This window comes from Eptatretus burgeri, chromosome 2 (genome assembly GCF_056783735.1).
Source record: "Eptatretus burgeri isolate ZD-2024b chromosome 2, Ebu_testis_v1, whole genome shotgun sequence".
Lineage (NCBI taxonomy): Eukaryota > Metazoa > Chordata > Myxini > Myxiniformes > Myxinidae > Eptatretus > Eptatretus burgeri.
This window is the reverse complement of record NC_140962.1, coordinates 140,298,772-140,325,859: the sequence shown is the minus strand read 5'-3', so window position 1 is coordinate 140,325,859 and position 27,088 is coordinate 140,298,772. Positions and strand designations below refer to the sequence as shown.

Here is a 27,088-nt window from a genome sequence, read left to right as displayed (position 1 = left end):
CCACTGGCCTCCTCCACTCATGAGACTCCCTCGCTGAGAGAATCTGGTGAGCAGGATCAGCGTCAGGAAAACGAGCCACGTGTCCATACAGCCGCAACTGACGCTCACGGACTATGCAGGTAACAAATCTCATCCTAGTCTCTCTCAGCAACCGCTCGTTGGTCACAAAATCCGACCAGCGATAGCCAAGGATTCTCCGAAGAGACCTGGTACCAAAGGAATTAAGTCTCCGTCTCAGATTCCTGGTCAGAGTCCAAGTCTCGCATCCATAGAGCAAGACTGGAAGTACCAAGGACCTGAAGACTCGGACTTTCGTCCTCCCGCACAGGTACCGGCAGCACCACACCCCATGATCCAGTGAATCCATGACTCCCCAGGCCCGACCCAGACGTCTATTGAACTCTGACTCACAGCCAGCAGTGACATGAATATCACTGCCAAGGTAAGTGAATCTCTCCACAACCTCAACATCCTCACCACAAACAGACACAGACAGGACAGCAGCATCCAAGATGTCACAGAAAGCCTGGATCTGAGCTTTGACCCAAGAAACCCGTAATCTCAGCGGCTCCGACTCCTCATTCAGCACCTCGAGGGCCCCCAAAAGGATATCTAAAGTCTCCGCAAAGATGACTGCATCATCTGCAAAATCAAGGTCCGAGATCTTGACATTCCCAAACGATGCACCGCAGTTTGATCTCTCCGACATCCTCCCTAAAATCCAGTCCATACAAGTGCTGAAAAGTGTGGGGGCCAGTACACACCCCGACGAACTCCAATAACAACTGGAAATAAGTCAGAGGTGGTACCACCACACTTCACAGCACTCTCAGTACCAGAGTAGAGTTCAGACATCAGATCAATCAGTTTTGGTGGCACCCCACGAAGACCAAGAATCCTCCAGAGGACATCACGATTCACTGAATCGAACGCTTTACAGAGATCAACATAGGCTGCAAGCAGCCCCTGCCAAAACTCTCGTCTGCATTCGGTGAGGACACGAAGAGCAAGGATACAGTCAATCGTTGACCTCTTTGGTGTAAAGCCTGACTGCTCTGGACGCTGATGCTCAAGCAGATGGTGGCGAACCCTATCAAGAATTATCCGAGCAAAGACCTTGTCCGGCACTGAGAGCAGCGTCACCCCTCGGTAGTTGTTGCAGTCTTGGCGATCAACCTTCCCTTTCCAGAGAAGAACAACAAGGCCCCTCTTCCAGTCAGTTGGGATGATGCCTGTGTTCCAGGCAGAGCACAAAACTGCATGCAACGACACGAGTGCAGCATTTCCACCAGCCTTGAGAAGTTCAGCATGGATGCCACAGATCCCTGGAGCTTTGCCCCATTTCAACCGGTTCACCGCAGCCCGTGTTTCCACAAGCGAAGGTGGACCACAGTTGATTCGAGGGTCAGCAACAGGGATTGTAACACCCTTGACGTCCAACTCAACAGCTGGGGGATCAGCCTGGTACAACCGCTCAAAGTAACCGGCCTAGTGGACATTCACTTCAGACTCCTCTGTGAAGAGCCTACCACTCTCTGCTCTAACTGTAGTGCTCCGAGGGATGGGCTTGGATGAACACAATGCGTGAATTCCCCTGTAAGCGGGACGAGAATCACCTGTCCACAGGTGATGCTCTACCCCCTCACAGATTCCTCGCACAGAGGTCTCCTTGTCCACCCTCAGTGCATGTACAGTTTTACGCCTCAGCTCCCTGAACAGCTCAGCTCTGCGATTCAGCCTGGCCCTGCGACTCTGGTCAATGGTATCCAGTGTCCCTTGAGAGACAAAATTCTTCTTTGCCCTGCGGTGAGTTCCAAGACATCCACCGGCAACATCAAGGACGGTGGTCTTGAAGGCACTCCACAACTCTTCAGGACCCCCCAAAGCACCCAGACGCCCAAGTGTCCACTCAGCCTGTTCGCAAACTCCTCAGCTACTCTCTCATCCCTGAGCTTGCCAGCATCCAGCCTAGGCTGGGATGGTACCATTCTCCAGGATTTAAGGTGCAGCTTTGGAGTCGCTACAACAAGCCTGTGGTCAGTATTGAGGAACTGAGCACTCCGGTAGACCCTGCAGTTCTGGATCATCCTCCAATGACCATCAATGAGGACATGGTCAATCTCCTTTGCCACACCACCAGCATTGGAATACCAAGTCCAGCGATGAGCTTGTGGACGCTGAAACCATGAACCGGCCACCCTAAGTCCATGACTTCTTGCAAAGTCAAGGAACTTAGTGCTATTCTGGTTCATAGTTCCTGACCCATGGGGACCAACACACACCTCATAACCATCCCTATCAGTTCCAGTCGATGCATTGAAATCCCCCCAAGACGAGAAGTGTATCTCGTCTGGGGCACTGATCAACCACAGACTCGAGTGTGGCGTAGAATGTGTCCTTCACGGTGAGATCACTCGCCTTAGTCGGAGCATAAACACAGACCAGGGAAATGACACCTAAGGAGTGACGAATCCTTTGTCTCATAATACGCTCGTTGACCGGTGTTACCTCAATTATCATTGGGGTCAGCTTATTGGACACAGCTACAGCAACTCCTTGGGTATGGTAACCATCAGAGCGACCAGACCAATAGTAGGTGTAACCACCCACCATTATCTCGCCGCAATCTGGTCTCCGAACCTCAGAGAGAGCTGCAATCCCGATGTCCAAACGCTTGAGCTCAGATGATAACAGAGACAGGTGATCATCCTCTCTTAGGGATAGGACATTCCAGGCACCCACCCGAAGGGACCGCCTCAGGTTAACCCAAGGAGACCGCCGTCTGGTGGACGACACTTTCGCACCACTCCGACACACTCTCCCGCAATCTGACCCAGGGATGTTACCCCGTGGTTTCCCTCCTATCATCAAAGATTGGGGGTCCCGAAGGCTTTGCCCCAATCCCATCATCCGGTGAGCTGCCCTGCGAAGGGAAGCTGCACAGGAGGTACTCCCACGGAGTGGCTTTTCAGATTTTTTTTGAGTTTTTGTGTTTTGCGGAATGAAGGGTTTTACAGTGGCCGGAGTGCAAATCCTGCCACCAACCTCCTAGTAAAAAAGTAACCCAACTGCAGGAGGACGTCCGCAGACAAAGTTGGGCACTAGATATGGATGGCCGTTGGCTCACAAGGAGCTCCTCCGCCCTTTAATGTATGCATGTCTGAAAATCATAGAAAAAGAACAGGGCTGGGTTGATCTCTACCAAATTTTGCATACGTATTGGTCGTCCCCAGCGTCAGATGAGGGGCACAAAAACAATTGCCCCCCCCGCCCCTTGCTCGGGATGGGGGAGGGGGTAAGACGACTTGCCAGTGCTCCTGATGGGAGCGGGTGTTTCTCGTTCCATTGAATTTTCAATTCAGTTCAAGTGATTCCTCCAAAAAAAATTAAATTCGGTGATTTTTCAGAAAAGGTTGTTTCTTTGATCTGCACCTTTAAATATAACAACACAGTGCTTAATAAATCGTAGCAGCAGACAAAAGAATTGAGTCCAGAACAAATTTTATTAGCAACTGTTCAAAATATCTCAAAATCAATTGACAAGAAACAACTGCAGCAATAGAAAACAAAACCCTGACAAATCCCACACACTCATCCTGTCTCTCCAAAAGGACCATCTGGCAAACCCTCCATTTTACTTCCAAAACAAACCACTCAGAGGTTAAGTCGCACAAACTTTTGGTCCTCACCATCAGCCATGATCACTCTTGGATAGACCATATTTCCAAGATGACCTCCAAAAGCCAGCTGCCGACTGGGCATCCTTTATTGTAGAAAGTCCTTCCTTGGCACACATGAACTCCTATCCACCTACAAGGCCTTCGTCCGCAGCTTGATGAAGCTGAGTCTACGGGCCTATCCCTTTTTCATCGCAGACAAGTCAGTGGTCTCTTTGTTTTCTACCGCCTCCTTTCTGGTCTTGCACCCTCAGGTCTTTCCAATCCCCTCGCTCTCCCTACCCCCCATGTTTAGCAAATGGTGCGCAAAGTCTGCCAGCAACCATCTTCTCATTAAACTTCCAAAATCCATGGTCGCAACTCACCTCCATCCATTTGTTCCTCTTTTTCCTTGTCTGTGGAACCAACTACCCCAGTATGTTCAAACCCATTCTTCCCTCCAGGTCTTCAAGGCTGCTATTCACCACAACCTCAGGTCACCCCCCCCCCCAATTGATACTCATTAATTCTTCTACCTCAAATGATCCCATTCCCAAGAACTACCTTTTTCCATGTTATTGAGACCCACCCTCTCCACCTATTTTTGTTTGCTAGTTGTCAGTTGGTTTGTTCCTTTTTGTTTCATCACTTCTTTCCCCTTCCTCTTGCTGTGCTTCATTTAGCTTGTGTGCAGCTTGTTCATTTAGCTTGTTCATCCCCATGATCTCACTCTCACTTCTACTCAGCCGTTGGTGTTTCCCCCTTTCCATTCTGTTCCCTTTCATTCTGCTCTTGCTCTTCCATGAGCCTCAATCATTTATACAAAAAGAAAAGAGCTGTGGTGCATATTCTACATTTCATACACTTGTAATCCCCTTCATCTATCCATCTCACTCACCCAAACCCTTGTCCCCTTCTAAAGCCTCCACAACAGCATCTCCCCCACCCCCCAAAAATCACCTTCATGCTGATTCAGATTTTCCCAACTTCTTTCCCCCAACAGAATCCCACTAGTGTCTGCGAAAGCCAGTGTCAGTCTGCGTCAGTGGACAAATAAATCATCGATTTTATCAACTTAAAAGTTGATGACTGTTTGCTGTCATGGGAAATGTGCTGCTGAAGTTTCGACCATTGGCGCTTCATCATGGAGCAAAACGAGCAAACTCATCAACTTTTAGTTCATAAAATCCATTGTTCTTCTCCTTCGTGAAGAGTATGCGAGTCAGCGCCAGCACCCTGGCCAAATTCCTGCGCTGACTTACTATCCCACCATCGGCCGGCCCCTCTCTCCCCACATGTCCCACCGCACCCACCTCTCATCTCTCCCTTCTCCAATATATTTTCCCCCTTTTTTCCTCTCTTACATGGTTAACTTAGCAAAGGGAAAGGTCATTCAGCCAATCTCACCTGTGCTCATCCTCATCCATGCTTTCATTTCTACTTTAACCCCTATCATAACTCCCAACCCTACCTCCTCGACCCACACTGTCATATCCACCCCACCTCCAATTCTTACAAGTAGTGCATTATATTGCAAAACGAGCAAAGGTACCAGATGTTACTGGGCAATGCAGGGTCTCTCCTCCCACCCATTCCCCTCCCTCATCCCACCCCACCTCCTGCTTCCGGATTCCCACCCCACCACCCTCCCTCCTCCTTCCACACCTTCCTCCTCCTCCCACCACACCCCCTCTCTTTGGACACCCACCCTAACCCCTCCGAAGTCTCACCCCACCCCTTCCCCTTCCTCCTCCCACACCCCACCCCCTCCAGACTCCCACCCCTACTCTTCTCCCCCTTCGGGGTCTTTAAAAGCTGAGGTGATGGATGAAAATATCCTCGGTCTGGTTGGACTTGGTCCATGTGCCAAATTTGGCTGGCAGCCCAACAATCTTTGCAAAAAATTGCGAACATACAGAGACAGACAGACAGATAGACAGACGATGAATTATATTTATTAAATACCCTTCAACTACTCTTGTATCGCTGTTTTATAAAAATCAAAGCTACACAGAACATTGCTGTGACGATCAAGTAAGGAAGCCAGCTCCCTTTCTCATCTCCAGGTGCGTGTCCAGAAAAGGAATCAAAGTTTGAGAAACGAGGATTATGGACATTTCGGTTCATCCAACAACAATTATCCACAGGTTCCCCCTCAGAGGGTATTTGTGATTGTGCATCTTCAGTTAAAGAGCTGGTTAACCGTCTTTGTGAAATTCCTTCTCCTACACCTGGCTGTGCTTGGTAATCTTCCTTGTGCTCTGGTGAAGCTCTGGTACTCACATAAAACTCTGATATGTTGTTCGTATTTTTGCAAGCTTCATCTCCAGTGGAAACCCGAATTAACTCTTCACCATTTGCTTTGGTTTTGTTGGGTATGTTTTGCATTTTTTCTTCGTTTGGCTCTTTGATCTTCATCGCCGGGGTCAGGTCATTGTATGATAAATCTCCAAAGCCTGAGAAATTGCTCACATTTTGAGCAGTGTCAAAACTTTGATCACATCTACTAAAGTTGTTGTCATCGTCATCCCTTTCCCAATTTTGGTAACCCTGTAGAGCGTCAATTTTCTGCCGCTTCCTATTAACGGAATCGTTGCCGTCTTGCGTTTGTGAATTAGCGCAAGTGTGCTCCGCGGATAAAGACTCCATTTGATCGTCATTGGGCCTGGTCACAGTACATTCTGGATCAGGCCTCTCAGAAATCCCTGGAGTTGTCATCGTGCTAATTTGTAGGTCTGCTAAATGCAATGATGAGTAAGCATGTGACATCAACATTTCTGGTTTTTCATCACTCTCTTCAGGCACTGCCATGTCTCCTCCCTCTCTTGCATTAGTTTCAACTGCGGGTGCATCTAAAGCTGGACGCAAATCAATATTTTCTGAATGTGTTACGTTTGTGTGTGCCACAGTTTCCGATTTTATATGAGGCTTGAGGTTTTCACTCTTGCTGGATGCAACACCAGGACTTTCAACCATTCCTACCTCCTTCACACCAATGGGATAATCATTGATTTCCGAGCAAGGACTCGTTTTCCCTGTCGAGTCAGCTGGTATGACATTTTCACCGGTTGAAAGTCCCTCGTTTTGTTTTGATACGCTTACAGCTGCTGTGCCATATGTCTGAAATTGTGGATGAACTATTGCTGCATGAGGAAGTGAGTACGAGACCTTTTCTTTCTGTCTCTGCTCTTGTGAACCGCTACCTCGTGCCATTTCTGACATGGAATGGTGAATTGATGCGGCGTTCTGAGAAGATGGAGGTTCCGAGAGTTTTGATGCATTCCTCGTTTGACCATAATTTCCTGATCGATATGTCCCACTCGATTCTGCAACAAGGAAGAAAAACAAAACGTTTATTTCACCACAAAAATTGCACCAGCATAAACATCTTATTACTTCCACCACCGAAGGTGGATAGAAGTTATGTATTCACCCTTGTTTGGCTGTCTGTGAGCAGGATATGTCAAAAAGCTAATGACGAATTCTGATGAAACTTGGTGAACAGGTTGGGTGTGTGACAAGGATGAATTGTTTACATTTTGGTGAAGATCTAAATTCCGATATTAGAATTTCTTCAGTGTTTCTTCAGCATTGAGAGATGGGGCCAAAAACTATATAATTATAGCACGATATCTCAAAAGGTTATGGACGGATTTGGATGAAACTTCGTGGAGAGCTTGGGTAGGTGACAAGAATAAACCTATTCGATTTTGTTTCAGGTCCAAATGCAGATCCAGCCGATCAGTGGGATACAAAACGTAAACTGTTCAGCCAGGCGGAGGTTTCTGCTCCACCGAGTGTCGTTCTCGTTTCAAATTAGCTTTTTCCATCCTTACTCATATTTTAAATCCTAATCCACACTACCTTCAATGTTTACCCTGCACGTGTAGCGCAAAGCGGTGGGGGAGAGCAATGTCTGTCAGTCTATGATTGAGGAACTGATTCAAGCGATTGATTCGATGCATTAACGGTGGTAAACTTCCGATTCAATGGGTTTTTAAAAATTTCTTTCAACAGCTTAATTCCAATTAATTACATATTTTGAACAATGTCCAACACAAATCGCCTTGTTTGTACTTCCAAAAGCCTTCACTTTAACAGTACACTACCAGTCAAAACTTTTAGAACACCCCCATTTTTCCAGTTTTTACTGAAATTTAAGCAGTTTAATGTTTCAATGTACTCTGAAATTAAAGCAGAGAACAAATAAACAATTACAGATAAAAAAAAGAAATCAAGGAATCGTTTTGTTGAACAAAATTTAATCTAAATATATATAATGGTCTGTCTGTCTTCCCTTATTAATTGTCTTTTTCTCGCCATTATGATGGCAATATACTACTTCCTGCAGTGCAATATTGTCCAAATAATGCTTCAGAGGGTGTAGCAACAGTCTGTTCCAACACTGATTTTATACAGATAGAGGGTTGGTTTGTAACTAATCAACAAAGTTGGGACACCTGTAGGAATTGTTTGCATCAACTTTCAAAACTTAATTTACTTCCATTGCTGCAGAACAGCTGCAGTTGCTAACCCATTACTTGTTCCCTGAAAAGGGTCTTTTTTAACAACTCTGAACTTTACATTATTTTTCAGTTTTTGGTAACCTAAACTTTTTTATTTAACCTCAGGCGGTTTACTGCTTAGCTTTGTACCATTTCAGGTTATTCACTGGACTTGAACTGCTTAAATTTCAGTAAAAACTGGAAAAATGGGGGTGTTCTAAAACTTTTGACCGGTGTACAAAACTGTACGCTGTTTCAACCAATCAAATTTTCCATTAGCGCTCTCAGGGCGGAGGGACATCGAGATTCTAACAACATGGCGGGACCCAGTGATGCAACGGCTGAGCTCACGTCATCTAAATAAAAAAGGGAGGGGGTAACCCTTCCCCTTGTCCTATTTCTCAAAACTGCGTGTTCTATAAATTCCCGTTGTATTTCTTTTTATCCCATCAAGAATGTCTTCTTGTTCCCCCCATCACCATCTCATAATGCCAAACACAGGGACAGGAACACGAACAAACACACACTCACTCACACACACACGAAAAACGTTTTATGTTAGCAACATTTTCAACACAAGATAACCTCGAGTCTTGGCAACATGTGCTGCTCAAAAAACAAAACAAATTTAATCCACTGTTCCTCTTCAGGCAATTGCTGAAACACTGAGATTAACCTGGCAAGGAATCTACTTTACCTGAAGAATTATCAAGACTTCCCTTTCGTTGCAATATAATTAGTTTCTCTCGAAGTCCAGCACAGAATAGTCATCTGTTTTATTCGGTTATAGCATAATTTCTTTCTTTTTGTATACAATGTTGAGGCTCATAGAGGAGCTGGAGCATAGAACGGATCAGGACGTAACAGAACAAAAGGAGCAATAGAAAGAGAGGGGGCACAGCGACAGCAGGTTTGAAGGACAAAATAAATCAAGACTTGGAAAAACAAGGGATGGGGGGAAAGGGGCAGGGGGAGGACATGCAAACTTTCAGGAAGGCAAAACTGGAAATTTGGAAGGAGGTTGGCTTGGGGATGGGGGAGAGTTAAGGGGGTAAACGGATCATGATTTTGGATGGGGGATGATCGAATATGGTGGTGAACAGCTTTCTTGAAGATTTAGAGGGAAGGATGAGATTGAAGAGAATGAAAAAAATTGGTTCCACAGGCTAAAAAAAAGAAGAACGAAGTGGAGGTGAGCAGTGATTCTGGATTTGTGGATTTTCACCAAAAAAGGATTATTGGCAGAACTCATGCACCATGCAGGAACCTGGTGGGGGAGGTGGAGGTGGAGGTGGGGGGAGGAGGATTGGAGATGGCAGAAGACAGAGAGACCACCGACATGTCAAGAAGATTCCAATGGTCTTGAAGACGTTGGTTTCCATGGCGTCATGCTGAACGAGGTGTGAGGCAGGGGAGATTAGTACTCCAAGCTGCGGATAAATGCCTTGTCGGTGAATAAAAGTTCAGGTGTGCCAAGGAAGAGCTTTGCATGACAGAGGATGCCCAGTCGGTGACTGCATTTGGAGGCCAACTTCAAAGTGTGGTTTGCCCAAGAAAGACACAGGCATCATCGGAAAGCTGACAATGAAGCCTGAAGTTTGAGTAACTGAACATCTTCAAGAGGATTGTTGAGAAAGTAGATGGGAGGGTCAACCATGCAGTCCTTTCAGAGAGAGAGAGAGGGAAGAGGCTGTTATCTGCCTATCTGGAGGCTGAGGGTTATTATGGCAGAAAGTGGGATCTTCAGCAAAGAGATAAAGAGGACTTTCCAGAGAGTCAGATAGATCATTGACGAAGATTAGGAATAGGACTGGGATCAGAACAGCACCTTGGGGCATTCCAAACTTGGTAGTGAGAGGAGATGAAAGGATTCCGTTGAGTGCCACACGTTGGTGACAAGAGTGGAGGAGTTGGTAACCCATGTGTATAAGTGGCCTTGGATGCCATAGGCAGAGAGTTTGGAGAGTAAGGCAGGATGCCAGACTGTATCAAAGCACGCGATATGTCCAGAGAGACGGCCATGATTGTACGTCCTGACATTGAGGGCCTCCATCCATTAATGGGTGAGTCGAAGCAGCCTGTCCAAGGTGGAGTGACCTGGTCTGAATATGAACTGATGGTCTGAGATCTGGTGGTTAGAGAAAAGGAAGAATTTGATATCAACTGTGATGGTGGATTCCATGATTTTGCTGATGATTGAAAGAAAGCTAACATCTCTGTTGTAAGGGGGATTGGTTTTTACAGGTCATGTTTATGCCATGCAGTGATGCTGGCTAACCTCCAAGTGGATGGAAGGTGATTGAGGGCAAAGAGCAGGGTGAACAGAGCAGAATGAGGATGTGTAAGAGCAGCAGAGCAGGTTTTTAGGACACGAGGGCTGATGCCATCTGGATTGGTTGCAGAATCTGAGTCGAGGCTTGACAGCAAGCTCTCCACCTTGTCAGGAGAAAAAGACACAGAGTCCAGGGACAGCAGCTGCTCTGGCATGCACTGTCAACTGTGGTACCTTATGAAGAAAGGTGTTTATTTCCAAATCATGTCCAATCAATTGATTTGGCCACAGGTGGACTCCACTCAAGTTAAAGAGACATCTCAAGGATGATCAAAGGAAATTAGATGTACCTGAGCTCAATTTAGAGTGTCATAGCAAAGGGCTTGAATACCTATTGACTCAAGACATTTCAGCTTTTCATTAATTTATAAAAGTTTCTAAAAACATGTTTTCACTTTGTCATTATGGGGTGTTTTGTGTAGATCGGTAACAAAAAAAATTAAATTTAATCCATTTTAAATTCAGGCTGCAACACAGCAAAATGCGACAAAAGTCATGGTGCGAATACTTTCTGAAGGCACTGTTCATGGAGTCGTCACTATTAGGTCAGTACAACACACAGACAAACAAAGGGTGGGAGCGGAGGAGAAGCCACAGCCAAAGGAACTCCTTGTGTTTTGGAGGTGTAAGAGCAGTACAGGAACAGTGAGAAATGGAGTTCTTGACGTAAAGTGCACTCCGTTGCCAGAATGGGATTCAGGCCGATCAAACTGTTCAAAGAGTTGAGGCATAAAACTGAACGTGCACTAAGGGCAGACAAGGAGGCTTATGTGCGAGGAATCTGAGAGGGGGTAGAGCATCACCTGTGATCAAGTGATTCTCTTCCTGTTTACAGGGGAATGTGTGCATTGCATTCTTCCAAGCCTGTCCCTCAGTGTACTGCAGTTAGAGTGGAGGGTAGTGGGCTCGATAGAGGAGTCTGAAGTGAAGGCCCGTTGGGCCGGTTACTTTGAGTGGCTGCACCATGTTGACCCACCAACTATTGAGTTGGATGTCAGCAATGTTACTATTCCTATTGCAGACCCTCCAAGCAACTGTGAACCACCTTCGTTTGTGGAAACACAGGCTGTGGTGAACCAAGTTGAAATGGGGTAAAGCTCCTGGGATCTGTGACATCCATGCTGAACTTCTCAAGGCTGATGGAAATGCTGTACTTGGGTCATTGCATGCAGTTCTGTGCTCTGTTTGGAACACGGGCATAATCCTAACTGACTGGAAGAGGGGCCTCATTGTCCCTCTCTTGAAAGGGAAGGGCGATCGCAAATACTGAAACAACTACCGAGGGGTGATGCTGCTCTCAGTGCCGGGCAAGGTCTTTGCTTGGATAATTATTGATAGGGTTCGTCACCATCTGCTTGAGCACCAGCATCCAGGCTTTACACCTAAGAGGTCAACGATTGACCGTATCCTTGCTCTTCGGTTCCTCACCGAACACAGACGAGAGTTTTGGCAGCCTATGTTGATCTCTGCAAAGCATTTGATTCAGTGAATCGGGATGCCCTCTGGAGTATTCTCGGTCTTCATGGGGTGCCACCAAAACTGGTCAATCTGATATCTGAACTATACTCTGGTACTGAGAGTGCTGTGAGGTGTGGTGGTTCCATCCCTGACTTCTTTCCAGTTGTGACTGGAGTTGGTCAGGGGTGTGTGCTGCCCCCCACACTTTTCAGCACTTGTATGGACTGGATTCCGGGGAGAATCTCAGACACATCAAGCTGCAGTGCATCGTTTGGGAGTATCAAGATCTCTGACCTTGATTTCGCAGATGATGCAGTCATCATTGTGGAGACTCTAGATATCCTTTTGGGGGCCCTTAAGGTGTTGAATGAGGAGTCGGAGCTACTGGGATTACGGGTTTCCTGGGTCAAAAGTTAGATCCAGGCTTTCAGTGACATCTTGGATGCTGCCATCTTGCCTGTACCTGTTTGTGGTGAGGATTTTGAGGTCACGTAAAGATTCACTTACCTTGGCAGTGATATTAATGTCTCTGCTGGCTGTGAGACAGAGGTCAATAGACATCTGGCTCAGGCCTGGGGAGTCATGGATTCACTGGACCATGGGGTGTGGCATTCTTGGGACCTGTGCAGGAGGACGAAAGTCTGAGTCTTCAGGTCTTTGGGACTTCCAGTCTTGCTCTACGGATGTTAGACTTGGACTCTGACCAGCGATCTGAGATGGAGTCTTAACTCCTTCGATCACAGGTCTCTTCGGAGAATCCTTGGCAACCACTGGTCAGACTTTGTGTCTAACGAGCGGATGCCGAGAGGGACTCAGATGATGCTTGTTACCTGTACAGCCCGTGAGAGTCAGTTGCAGCTGTTTGGACATGTGGCTCATTTTCCTGACGCTGATCCTGCTCACCTGATTCTCTCAGCAAGGGAGCCTCGTGAGTGGAGGAGGCCAACGGGCTGACCACATCCCTCGTGGTTACAGCAGGTTTATCAGCATCTCAAAGAGATGGGGATGGCCAAGAGGCCCCGGAGTTCCTCCAAGCAGAAAGTGGACACAGCGACGTGCTGCTCCGGTGCATGCTCCCATTCCTCAGCTGACCTATCAAACTGGAGGAGACAATAGCCAGGAATAAACACTAAGGAGTCAGGTATATTCTGTGAGAGGAAGGATTCTTTTAAACAGATTATGTCAATGAGGCAGATAAGGCAGAACAGTGAGAAATGGAGTTATTGATGTAAAGTGCACTCTGTCACCAGAATAGGGTTCTGGCCTATCAAACAGGAGGAGATAATAACCATGAAGAGCCACAAAGGAGTCAGGTATAGGGAGTTGGAGTTAGAAGAGGGAGCAGGGTGGAAAGGCAGCTGGGAGCGGGTGGGAAGGGGCTGGGCTCGGGTGAAGATGGGAGAGGTTAGGGCAATGGGGATGATGGGAGGAGGCAAGGTGAGGGGAAACATGGAAGGAGGCTGGAGAAGGGGGAAGATGAGAGGGAGTGGGGTGAGGGAGAATCTGTGAGGGGGATGCAGAATGCAGAAAGGGGGGGCATGAAGTGGAGGATGCTGATGAGGGGGATAGAGAGAAGGGGTGAGATTGGGAGGACCCAGGCTTGCAGGAGATGATGAGGGGGAGGGTTTTGACACTTAATTGAAGTGAAGGAGAGTCATGTGCAGGCAAGATGCCTGGTGTTGGCTTAATGGTTCGTGTGGTGGGCTTCGGATCCTCGGGTCCTGGGTTCAAATCCAGCTTGGCCATTTAATTTATACCAGGTGGGGTTGACTCAGCCTGTCATCCTTCTGAGGTTGGCAAAATGAGTACCAGCTTTCTGGGATGATTGAGCCACTCAAGTATCCTGTGTTGGAGTGGCGACCCGTCCAGGATTGTGCCCAATAGCCCAGGAGACAGCTTTGGCAGCACCAACACTCTGTACAGAGTATGGTCCCAATGGATTTGGATTTGGCAGGCAACCTCTGCAAATTGGGCCTCTCATGATTCCCAATTTGGATATACAGAGACAGGCATCACATGAAGGGTGAAGTTGATGGTTATTGAAGGCACGGATGAAAGTATTGCCGTAGGTACATGGGGATGGTCGATGGACCAAGTGTTTGTGAGACAGGTTTGAGAAATAAATCTTGTGACGAAGAATAAGAGAAATAGATCCTGGTGATGAAGAACACGTGGAGTGTTCCTGACGAATAAATAAGGAAACTGAAGCATTTTAAAAGCTATTAAAAGCTTTTAAAATAATAAAGCAATTCATTTAATTAAGATTCAATGAATAAGGAAGGAAATCCAGGCAGAATGACTTCGTGACTTTATAACAGGCAGACTTTCACAAGAACAGACTGACTCTTCCTCTTCCTACTCTTCTCCGGATCCACATCTACCCAATCTCAAGCATTACTGTGTGGAGGCTTGGAGAGAGATAGATGCTAACAAGCAATTCCTCTTCTAAACATGGATAGTCCACTCCACTAAGATTTCTAAATTTAGTTATCAAGGCTCATGGAAGAGCACAACAACAGAAATGAAGGATCGACATTCAAGGTTGGGCAAAGGGGAAACAGCTGAGTTTAGAGGCCAGCTTGAAGATGTGATCTACCCATGACAACAAAAGCACATCGTGAGGCTCAAGAGTTCCAGAGGCTGACCAGAGAAATAAGTTTTGGGATTAGCCAACCGGTCCTTATGGTGGGACAAAGCAAGAGTGTGGATCTTCACTGCATTTAAAGACATATTCCAGGAAGATGCTTATTTGTCCCCTACTGGTTTCACTGGAGGGGACTATAGGTTTTCTCTCCGTCCGTTCATCTCACCGGTGGTTTTTCAGACGTTTTTCCCCATACCCTTCAACATATTCAACTGAAATTTGGGACATGGTTTTATTATGATAAGTTACAGAACAAGTTCGAGCTTCAGGACGTTTAATCAACTTTTGACAGAGTTATGCCTTTTTTGGACTTAGAAAATATCACATCGGTCGGGGACATGTATTGCATAGCAATTCCCCCTCTTCTTTCTCCAGGCTTACTGCACACATTTACGTTTTGTTGTTTTTGTCGCATTTTTGGAACTGCCTTCCTGAGACTGTTCAATCCCACTCTTCCCTCCAGGGCTTCAAGCAGATGCTGTACTACCATCTCATCAACCCCCATCTCCATCCACGATTTTTTCTACCATCATTAACCTGACCTAACCAAACCCACTAACTTAGAGGTTAGTGTATTTTCTCCTTTCCTCTATCTCTCTCTCTCTCTCCTTGTTTTTCCTGTTCATTCATTTCCTTGCTTATTTTGTCCAACTGTTGCCCCCACCGCACCACTGTCAGCTTGTTGTTTATTTACCCTTCGTCACCGCACCCTTCCGTCGACTCTATTCTTGAATAGAAAAAAAATCAATGCGAGAAAGTTCAAATAATACAGAAGTAGAGTGCATTGCTCCTGGAAAAATAAGTGGATTACATGTAGATTCCATGTGCAGGCCATCTTAATTGTGCATGTGTCAGTCATCCTAATTGGGATTGCAGGCCATCCTCTTGCCATCCATGTGCAAGCCATCCGAATTGGGCATCCATCCTAAATTGCAGGCCAACCTAATTGGCTATCCATGTGCAGGCCATTCTAATTGTGCAGGCACTAGCCTGTGATTTTCAGCTGGTTTTATGTACTATTTCACAAGGAAAGTAATGATACCAAGCATAGAAGTGAGGCCTGTGATGCTCAGTAGCTTTATTTGACAGAATGGCAGAGAGGTACGCACACTCACCTCGAAGCTGTCGAGCCTGGGTTGAAATCTCGGCCGAGCTATAAACTGTCATCCTGGTGTTTCATCAATGTGTGTGCTGTCCATCGGATGAACGTTAAACTGGGCATCCCATCTACCGGCATGAGTTGGTGGACATTAAACATCCCCCACGGTGTCCTTCACGAAATGTAGGTGAGCTATCACCAGCACCATGGCCAAATTCCAAATTCCTGCCCTGACTTTCTCAGTTGGAGTGGTGACCAAACCAGGGCTGTAGCCTAGTAACTGCTTCAGCAGCAGCAACGCTTTGCATCGTGCTTGGTACATGATGATGACAATGACAGGATAGCCCAGTTGAGGTGGCGCATTTGCCTTTAATCTATATAGTCTAGGTTCAGTTCTTGACAAGACCAAAAAGCTGCTTTGCTTATCAGAAATGGCATTGGATAAATGAGAGTATCATCCATCCAATGGGATATTAAGATGAAGATCCATCAGCCAACATTGCTTTCTGATAATGGACGTTAAATATTTCATGTTGTCTTTAACAAAGTGCATCGGCACCCTGGCCAAATTCGAAACGCCTACCTCAAATACTAAAGCTGTGAAGGCAATAGCAAAGTGCCCAGTGTATTTTCTCAACCAGGAAGCTGCTTCTTTGTGAGAAAGCAGTACCCAACACCATGGAAAGCTGTTGATACGAAGCACCAGGGTGATCGTTTATCGTTGAGCCATGAATCAAACATAGAAGAGATAGCTCAAAGACGAGTTTGTTTCCTCTGAGCTATCCTGTCGGTCCCCATATTCTCGTACTCTAGGAATTGTGTACTTAACTCACCAATGAATATTCTGCCTGAGCATTCCACAAAAATGGCCCAAGACAATCTTTTCCCAAATCACCCCATCCTTCCAGGCATCACATTACGAAATATAAAAAAAATGATAAAAGCAATGCATGTAAACGATGTGTTGTTCATACCAGAAGAAAGATTCACTCTTATTAATTCCCTCTCCATTTCTTGAGCAATCTCCTTGTATTCACAGTGGTTCAACGCTTGCAACAACTGTTGGTACGAGCTTTGCTTCCATCGGCGATGCACATCATCCAGGAGGCAGGTCATTGCATCCAAACAGTTTTCGAACCTTGCTCGCTTTAAAATGATGTCCTGAACAAGACACAGAGCGTTTAAATACACCAATTGATCTTATATTCCTGAATCACAATTGGTTCACCTTCAACTGTCAGAAGATACATTCACATACCATCAAGTTATATTGACTTTTCAGATAAACATTCATTTTATTAAATAAATGTTTGTAATGTGGGGATCATGAAAGACTCACAAAATAATGCAAAAACACAACCAACTCAAAGTTTTGACAAAAAAAGAAAAGAAAGAAAAAGACGATCCACATAAGAATCCTTTACAAGTCTTTGAGGCCACATGGAACTAAGCACTGCCACGTGTTTACAACCAATCTAATCGGTCATGGGTGGGGTATTTATTGAGTGGTGAGAGTCACCTGCTTGAATAATAGGCCGATTGCAGCTGATTGGGGCTGGGTAGAAGCGGCCATTTAACGTAATCAAGGTGAGATCATCACGTTACTTGATTTCAGAGAGGGAGGAGAAAAAAAATGGCAGACATTCCTGAATCTCTGCAGGCAAAGAGTTTGTCTCAGTGCTGGAAAACTCACACGAGTGCAGCTATTGGCTTCACTCCGGTCGGACGAGTATGTCCGGCATCAGTTCAGTTGTACGTGACATCACACGTAAAAAATATACATGACGTATTGTTTATTGGCAGCTGTGTATGGCATGAATGCCAAAATGCACTTTCACAGTCGCTGCTGGTCCAGTCCCAAGTTTTCTCTCCACAGTCCACACAATCTCCTCTTCTCTCTGAGACTATTCCAACTCTCCTTTTTGCTTCGCTTCGCCCCAACTGAACTCGCTCAGGGGATGACTCACTCGTCCTCTTGGCTCTTGTGAGAGGACCCCGATACTCCACCCTCCCCGGGCAATGAAAAAGGTCCACACCTCCGGATGCACCCATAATTCTGCCCCTCGGGAAGCGAACAAAAGCTCCACCCTTCTCGGGAGGCGATCCAAGCTGTGTCCATTTATCTTCGCTTGGGCCTCACCCCGGGCACCTCATCCAGTGGAAAATACAAGAGGTTATACGTACAATTGTCTTCACCTCATTCCCTAACTATTTATTGCAATGTACCACCCTCTGTATGGTGCACATTTAAACAGATAATTATTGAGCTACGTTTCCTTAATCACTTTGAGATGGGCTACCTATTTGTACACAGACCATCCTACTTTATACGTTTCTATCTGCTCTAAGGTAATATCTACGCCACCCCTACAAATGTAATCCCCCCACCCCCTCTTGCAAGGTTCACTGCAGGGGCAACAGCTCCAACCTTAACACTTGCAGACTCACACCTAATTAACATCACAAAATAAATCAGGAGGGGCTGTGGAAAGTGAGCTGTAGCTAACTTAACGAACCTCCTTATCATATTCCCCACTTAGTTGCAAACAATTTTTAAAATGCACAATTATAGGTGCAGTGGATTCTTCCCTCTTGTCTCCTCGCTCTGATGTCCTGGGGTGAGCACAGAATGGCTCCAAAAACACAAACAGGGCCTACCTTAATCACAATTTACCTTCACCAATTGAAACCCCCATCTATTTGACCATGTCCCCCAGTGGATGCCAGCTGCTCCAGCTGTCAGCTGAGCCCAAATACCCAATTTGAAAACCACCTATCCAATTTCAGGAACTACTTGCTCTTCATAGGACATGCCAAGTCGCATGGGACTGAGTGGAACATTCCCTCATTCACAACAACAACAACAACAACAACAATCAAGTTCTCTGCAAGGCCATGGTTTCATCTTTTACACACTGCAGGTGTGGCTCTCAACTCAGCAGTGGGGAGGTCCTGCACAAACAAGATGGTGGGAGCGCTTCAGTCTGTGGTGCACGCAGTCCAAAACAAGTCACCCGACTTGGGACTTATTTGCCCCTCCCCCACCCTCCACCCCCCACCTTCAACTTCTCAGCCCCCAGCAGACAAACAGCGTCTTAGCTGTACGTCCCACCAGGGAGGGTATCCACACACAAAGGCACTCTTGGCCTCCAGCACTTTTGGCTTCTCCCTGGGTCGCCAAGGGTCTCCGTTGGTTGCTCAATCCAGACCCTCCTCCGATGGCCTCCGAACACCAGATACCACCACCTGCCAAGAGCAATTTACCTCGGGAGGGGTCGCAGTCACTGCTCCTCCAGACCCTCATCCGTAGGTGCCGATACACACACCTTCCCCACCCACAAAACCCCAAATGCCACTCCCTCACCTGCTGCCATACAGTTTTCCACCACATGCAATACACGCTATGCTTTGGTGCACCTAACCTGCCATGGCCGGCATACACGCTAATAATCACAAACACTCGAACAAAACACAATTCTTTATTTACAACACACATCACATTATAACCCTTTCCACCTGATCTACATGCTTGGCTCTCGTGGCCACTCTTGCCCATCACCCATACCAATTCCCCAACTCACCTGCAAACCCCCAATAACAAAGCATGGTGAGTCGTGACAATGGGGAAAGGTAAATTTAGTACAAATCCATCACCACTGGGGAGCCCGTTCAATACCAGCAGCACCTGCTGCAGCCAATCTCATGTTACCCACGCCAATGAAACCCAGGACTCTATTTCGAAAGCGAGAGCCCATAAATCACAGTGGACCATCTGTGGAAGGCCATGTGGGCCTCTCCGGGCCTTTCCCAATCACTCCATAATGTTTCACAGATGCTCCAGTGGTGTCTGGTGGGCTGTATGCATACCCACTCTTTTTCAGATCAACCCGCATCCAGAGACCAGCACAGCATTGCAGGTCACCACTTGCTGGCTGCCTCAGAGTCTCAGGGAGAGGCTGCCAGGCCACATGCCTGGGCCGTCACTTCATCAGGCCCTTGCTGGCCCTCAGTGGTGCCACCACCAAAACGGGATCTGCAACACCTACCCCTAGTGGTTCTCATGGTACACCATGACAGTTGCCCAAAATGAACCAGCTCGGACCCCTAGAGGTCTCAGACCCCTCCAGGGTCTGGTGACCCCATCAGCCAGAGACACTTGCTTGGATGGTGCCCTGACGGAAAAAGGATGCCACACTACACCAGACTCCCCGTGGAGCCTGGGACATGTCACACGACCCATAGTCGGACCCCACATCCAAATCCTGCTAGTGCAGCTCTCCAGCTATCTGGCAAAACCCAATCTCCAAAGGGAGCAATTTCACACAAGGCCAGCCACCTTAACCTCCCCGAGTCCAAATTCTGCAGCCTGAGGACCAACTCACACCAAGGCTGTTCCAAAACAAATGACCCATTTAAATTTAAAATTCCCGGCCCCGCGTGTTTCCAATATCGGCTGCACACAAAAATAACCACATTACCATCTGGCTTTCTTGCTCCTTCCTGCAGCCGCTACTGGTCTTGAGCTTCTCGCTCCTCCAACTTTGTTCCATTTTTATGAGTTGCCAGCTGCTCATGACTCACAGCTCCTACCTCTGCATTCACTGGACAAAAACATTTACATCCCAATTGGGGCGCCCACTGACACAGCCACACATTGGCCTGTTTCTTTTTCATCTTTTTCACGCTAAACCTCTTTCTTACCCACTGCCTCGTGATCGCTAAAACACACCCCGTAAAAAATACTGCGGAACGACAACCTCGGTGCCAAGTCAACAGGGTCCGTCCAAAACACCCCAGAAACCGGCACAACCTCCACCGACACCAACTCACTCTTCTTGACAGACACAGCCTCACTCAGTAGCGTAGGCTCGGACCTGCTCACCGGCGGTCAGACCCGTCTTCCACCGTGATAAGACTCGCCAGTCGCCCAACACGTCGCAAGTCTGAACACCCAGCTCACCCAAGCTGGTGTTGGGTCGCACCCTCTGTCGGTCCCCCTGCGTGCCAGAATACCCCCTGCCGGGTCCAACCGCGCACCCATGAGCACCATACCACAAACCAGAGATTTCTTCACACACCCCTCCAACCTGCTCATCACGTGGATAGTCTCTTTCCACTGGGGCAGAACGACATTCACACCAGCGCAATGTTCCTGCAAGGCATTCGTTTTCATAAATTCTCCCTCAATTTTCCTCTCAAATCCATCATCAATCCATGTCCCCAGTTTGTTCTTTATTTCTTCCAACCTCGCCTCTGAATCACTTTTCATCTCCTTCCTTATTTCCTTCATATTATTTCTGTTATCATTTTTCAAATCGTCTTTATTTTTATTCATACATTCACCCATTTGTTCATCATTTTTATCCATTAATTGTTTTAATATGGCCTGTAACAACATTGCACCCACTTCCTGGCTGGGCTGTTCTGGAATAGGGGAGGTTCCTACCCGAGGCTCCTCATTAATCCCCACCCCCGGGATGCTTCCTTCAACCTCGCGGCTTCCTCGTACCGCCAAAGCTTGCACATGCGAATTTTGAGCAGCAGTCTTCTTCCCACGCATGCCAATATATATATATATATATATATATATATATATATATATATATATATATATATATATATATATATATATATATATATATATATATATATATATATACTAGTAAAGGTGCCCTTCTTGGACGGGCATCACTGGCAACATATGGTAAAAGACAGATAGCATGAATGTATTTTAAACAACATATTATACCATTTTTATCCATTGATTATCATTCAGGTTTTCCCCTTCGACTGTCCCGCAGTAGCTCCACTTTGATGACATTACCACGTAGTTTAGTGACTACACAACGTGTACCATTCGTGAGTTCCGGAGGATCCATAGAGCGCATTAAAATTACAGGGCACCCTACTTTAAAGTGATCCAAAAGGCCGGATCAGTTTCGTGTACATATTCATATCTTGTAGATTTTAGCTGATTCTGAAACTGTTAACAGCATGTCGGTCGGATGGTTCTGTGATTTTCTACGGTAGTAAACATAAGTACGACTTAAGCCTGTACGCCACTATGCGGAGACCCGAGGACCTAATATTTCACAACAAACTAAAAACTCACAAAATTTGAAGATATTTTAAATAAACAATTTATTATAATATCAATTAAATATCATTTTTATCCATCAATAATATGAATTGTTCTGTACAGCTATAGTTGTTCTCCTGGGATCTGCGCATCCATCCATAATCTATGTTCTAATGAAGTGCAGGAGGAATAATAAAAACAGCACTGTGCGGGAGTGTAGGTAATCTCTCCAAAGCTCTCGGAAAGCCTTAAAATGCATCACGATTGGTTTGATTGTGAACAGATATAAGGACGGACGGACATCGATACCGGTTTTATTCGGTCATCATGAAGGTACCGCTTGATATTACGCATTGAAATAGAGATATGAATACTCAAGTGAGTTTATTATATGTCTATGATTGATAGCTTATTGACAGCTCAATAACATGAGCAATTTACTATGGCGTATAGTGATTAATAATAACATACTCTACAAAAGGTTTTACGAACTCATCTTAGTGGCCCTCTAAAAAATGGGAAACATTTTTATTTCTTTTTTGTGCAATAATTCCTCCCATTTTGCAAATGGAGAACATGAAATGTTTAACTACCATAATCATCAAAACTAACCCTCTTAAGGAAGACAATAATATCATCTATATTAATATTTCGGCACGCCCCTTTTTTGTTCCACCATCAGATTACTAGATATGTCAAAGCTTGTTTCATTTCATGCAGTACCAAAAATCTGATGGTGGAACAAAAAAAGGGGCGTGCCGAAATATTAATATAGATAATAATAATAAGATTTAACTACCATAATCATCAAAACAAATTTTGAGGGGCCTCTTAAGGAAGACAATAATATCATTACTATATATGTCAAAGCTTGTTTCATTTCATGCAGTAACAAAAATCTGATGGTGGAACAAAGAAAGGGGCATGCCGAATTATTAATATAGATATATATATATATATTAGGGTATATATATATATATATATATATATATATATACATATATATAAGAGTATATATATATATATATTTATTAGGGTATATATATATTAGGGTATATATATATATATATATATATATATATATATATATATATATATATATATATATATATTAGGGTATATATATATACCCCGGTTAAAATAGGTGTACCATATCCCTGTGTCGTAAGAGGCGACCAGGGTTGCGTCAGGAAGGGCATCTGGCGTAAAACATGTGCCAAATCACTATGCGGATCATGCGGATGATTCGCTGTGGCGACCCCGAAAGGGAGCAGCCGAAAGAAGAAGAAGAAGATATATATTTATTTATTTTAAATTTGCAGCATGCTCTCATGCACTCTCTCGACACCAATTAACTATAAATTTGGAAGTCTTCGGGTTCTAAAAATCTCACTCCTAACACAATTGTCGTGTCCAGGCCGATTAACACCGACACTAGACGGATGGACCAAACTGGCTTTAACTCCCTCGGACTGCATTCAATTAATGGGTGTGCGCGTGCGAGAACCGAAGGAGAGACACGAGAACCTTAGCTCTTTTAAAGCCAATGGGTTTATTTCCCAAGCAGATAACGAAATAACCAGGGGATGGTGATCGCAACGGTGGAGACGATGGCGGGTTGAGCTGGGGAACAAAGGGGGAACACTGAATCGAGAATAAATAATTATATACAAGGGTCACATACCTGGTGCACAGGTAATCATGCACGGTACAAAAAAAACTAAGTGCATACTTCAAATTTGCTAAGAAAGTTGAAAAGCGTACTCGTACAGCAGAGGCTTTTGATGGAAGGTTTTCTCAGCTCGTGTCGGCAAGATTCTTCCGTGATGATTCTGATAAATTGATATATTGTACTGTGATTTCAAAATTTAAGTGCACACAATTAGGTTTATAAATTACTAGCAGAGTCTACCTGTCGCTTCGCTGACAGACCAATTAGTCCCCACCTTCACTTCTCCCCCAATTTTACCCCCCGCCCCGTTCACACCACCCTCCGACATGGCAGTGTAGTGATGAGTAGCTCATGGAATCCAACGAAGGACCAAGCCAACTTTAGTGTCTTCGGTCTTCTTTATCTCGGTCTCAGTTACAATTACAAGTATCTGTCGTAGCTCTCGCAACATGGTCTCCTTGCCTCATTTGTGTACGTTGCTGGGGCTTTAACATGTTCACTGGTAATAGTGTCCTTTTCACACTGTGTTACTGTGTCCCTTCCAGGTGTTGTTTGTTGCTCATATGAGTGTTTATTCATTACCCTGTAGGAAGACATGAGGCAGTTACGCCATTAATGTTGTGTTTGCAAATGCTCCACCCCTTGCACCCCCTTTGTGCATGCGCACAGTTACTTGGGAGCTGGGCCTTGCACCGAGTGGTGTTACCTGAATAAACCTCTGTGTGAGAAACCTGACCTTTTGTTATTATTGGTGGAGGGATTTGAGGAGGGTACCCATGGTCCCCTTTCTGGGTAGGGATAAGGCCATGAGGAGCACAACTTAAGGTTAGGGCATGGTCCTGATGCCTCATGGTGAGTTTGGTCTGGATCTGTCGGATGATTTCTGAGAAGACAATTTTTGAATAATTACCAATATTTTGGGCAAAATTCCTCCTTTTACCCTCTCCATAGGGGTGGATAATGCCTGGTGTTGGCTTCATGGTTTGGGGGTGGGCTTTGGATCCTAGAATCCTGAGTTCAAATCCCACTTATCAATTGAATTAATACTGGGTGGGGTTGACTCTGCCTGTCATCCTTCCGAGGTCGGCAAAATGAGTGCCAGCATGCTTGTATCCTGTGTCGGAGTGGTGACCCATCTAGGATTGTACCCAATAACCAAGGAGACTACTTAGGCAGCACCAACACTGCACAGAGTATGGTCCCCATGGATGGATGGATGGATGGATGGATGGATGGATGGATGGGGAGCACAACCCCATGAGACGTTGCTGTCCTGGTGCATCGTACCAAATTTGGTCCATATCGGTCAGGTAGTTTGTGAGGAGATTTGTTTAAGTCAAATGTTAACGTACGTACATGCATACGGACACCGGGACCGACTCGATGAGCTTATTTCAGAGAAATAACCCAAATATTGCGCTAATACATTTCTCACACTGAAAAAAATAAAATAAAGAAACAACAATCTTGGAACTATTTAAGCTCGACATGTACAGATTCAAAACTTATTACCACTGAAATCAAAGTTTAATGCCTGGTGTTGGCTTAATGATTAGGGTGGTGGGCTTGGGATCCTCCAGTTTAAATCACACCCTGCTATCAGCCCGCAGATAAACTCGAGATGTGCAGACAAAATCTCGACAGACAATTTGTGTTGAATCTATTTACAAACAGGTAAATAGATCTATTTACAATTTACAATCTATTTACAAGATTTACAAGACATGTAAATCTATTTACAAGACTCTCGCTTTACCCGCTCATGGTCAGTGAGGCACACAAGGTGTGGCAATAGCACTGCAGCATCCATATTCATGAAATATTTCATATTCCTCCTCCTCCAATCATCCATGGGGTCATCCATATTACCACCTGGGGAAGAAATAAAAAAAAAACATAAAATAATGCATCACAAAACTCTTATACGTCTCATGAACTGCGTCATTATATACTCGTACAAAGCATGTACCAAATGTCGATGTCCAAGTTAATTATTCCTTCATGTACATCAGCATTGAAGAACCTCGTTGAAACATTTAATGTCTGTTTTTTTTAACCCATCCTCATCTTTACATGTCTTTAGTAGCTTTTACTTCGATATAAATAATGTATCCATCGAAAGATAACTCATCAAACAGCTAGTTCATTAATCCACCCAGGCGAGCTTTTGTCTGTGAACATAAACGTTTTGTCGATCCATTTGTGCATTTTTGTTGATCAATTTTTAGCTTTTTGTCCAACGTTTTTTTACCTTTTTGTCCATCAAGTTTTAACTTTTTGTCCATTGATTTATACCTTTTTGTCCATCCAGTTATATCTCTTTGTCTCTCGATTTATACCGTTTTGTCCATCCAGTTATATCTCTTTGTCTCTCGATTTCTACCATTTTGTCCATCAAGTTTAGGCTTGTTGTCCATTGATTTATACTTTTTTGTCCATCAAGTCTTAGCTATTTGTCTATCAATTTATACTTTTTTGTCCATACAGTTTTATCTCATTGTCTATCGATTTATACCTTTTTGTCCATCAAGTCTCAGCTCTTTGTCTCTGGATTTATACCTTTTTGTCCATCAAGTCTTAGCTCTTTGTCTGTCAATTTTTAGCTTTTTGTCCATCAAGTTTAGCTTTTTGTCTGTCAATTTTTAGCTTTTTGTCCATCAAGTTTTGCTTTTTGTCCATCGATTTAATAGTCTTGCTACTTCAACTTTAGCTTGTTGTTAATCAAGTTTTAGTTTTCAATGTTTGTTAAATTTTCCATTCAACGCAGTTTACAATTCATCAGTTCGGATATATTTTTGATAATATCGTTTCCATCCAGTTAATCATCGTATTCCATGACTCGGAAAATTAAGGCCTGTAGTCCCGCTACGGACAAATCGCCGTTAGTCTGGGTGAATAGTCCGGCGCGCGACGCGGACGAGAGAAACAAGACCAAGGAGATCCCCCGTTACACGGTGTCCAGGTGTAAATTAGTATCAAGATATACACTATATACTCGAGAGGATGGGGAACGCACCGACGGATCCCTCAATTCGATGCTCGCCGAGAAGGGACAGTGCAGGAAATCAACAATGGCAATGAAAACGGCTTGTTCCGGGATTGGAACCTTTTATAAGCTGTAATGTATACTGTACATACTTCGATGACACGTCCACGCCTGCGCATCCGTATTTATAATCCCGCCCCCCGGAGGGAGGGAGCGGGATATTGTAATCGTCCGGTTTGTTTGTTGGGGAGTCGATCGAGTGGAAAAAAAAAATTCGAAAAATTTTTTTTTTAGATTTTTTTTTTCTTCTCCCCTTATTATCAGTATTTCCATCGATATGTTTGTCTGTCCCTCTGTTCGGTCCAGTGCTCCGTTAATACAATGGCGATTTCGATGAAACTTGGTTGGTAGGTTCATACCATGACCTAGTTGTTTTCAAAATGAGAACCGTTGCTATGGACACCACCGTTGCCTAGCAATGGGACTTTGAGATTTTTGAAAAATCATTAAAAAAAATATTTTTTCGAAAATCAAAAATCGGGCCACGAGCGACTGTGGGCAGTACATTCAGCCATATTGTGAAAAATTTCCAGCCGGATCCTATGAAAACTGTCGGAGAAGATAGACTTTGAATGAATCCTGGTCGAAAACAATTTA

The 27,088-nt window shown here is 45.0% G+C and overlaps 1 protein-coding gene across 1 annotated transcript; it reads right to left on the bottom strand.

Annotated features, from left to right (window-relative positions):
• Positions 1-5,429: 5,429 nt before the first annotated feature.
• On the bottom strand, positions 5,430-26,610 carry LOC147033340 (uncharacterized). The gene is made up of 4 exons (XM_085871568.1): positions 26,462-26,610; positions 25,202-25,317; positions 16,669-16,855; positions 5,430-6,982 (listed from the first exon to the last, which is right to left on the bottom strand). The coding sequence occupies exons 2-4, from the start codon at positions 25,307-25,309 to the stop codon at positions 5,625-5,627; spliced, it is 1,653 nt and encodes a 550-aa protein (XP_085727694.1). The 5' UTR covers positions 25,310-25,317; positions 26,462-26,610; the 3' UTR covers positions 5,430-5,624.
• Positions 26,611-27,088: the final 478 nt, after the last annotated feature.

Excerpts from the sequence above, each read along its gene's own strand:
- LOC147033340 (XM_085871568.1), bottom strand. The coding sequence starts at position 25,309 with ATGGATGACCCCATGGATGATTGGAGGAGGAGGAATATGAAATATTTC. Across the intron at positions 16,856-25,201 it reads GCCTCACTGACCATGAGCGG|GACATCATTTTAAAGCGAGC; the intron begins GTAAAGCGAGAG and ends TGTCTTGTTCAG. Across the intron at positions 6,983-16,668 it reads AAGAGTGAATCTTTCTTCTG|AATCGAGTGGGACATATCGA; the intron begins GTATGAACAACA and ends TCCTTGTTGCAG.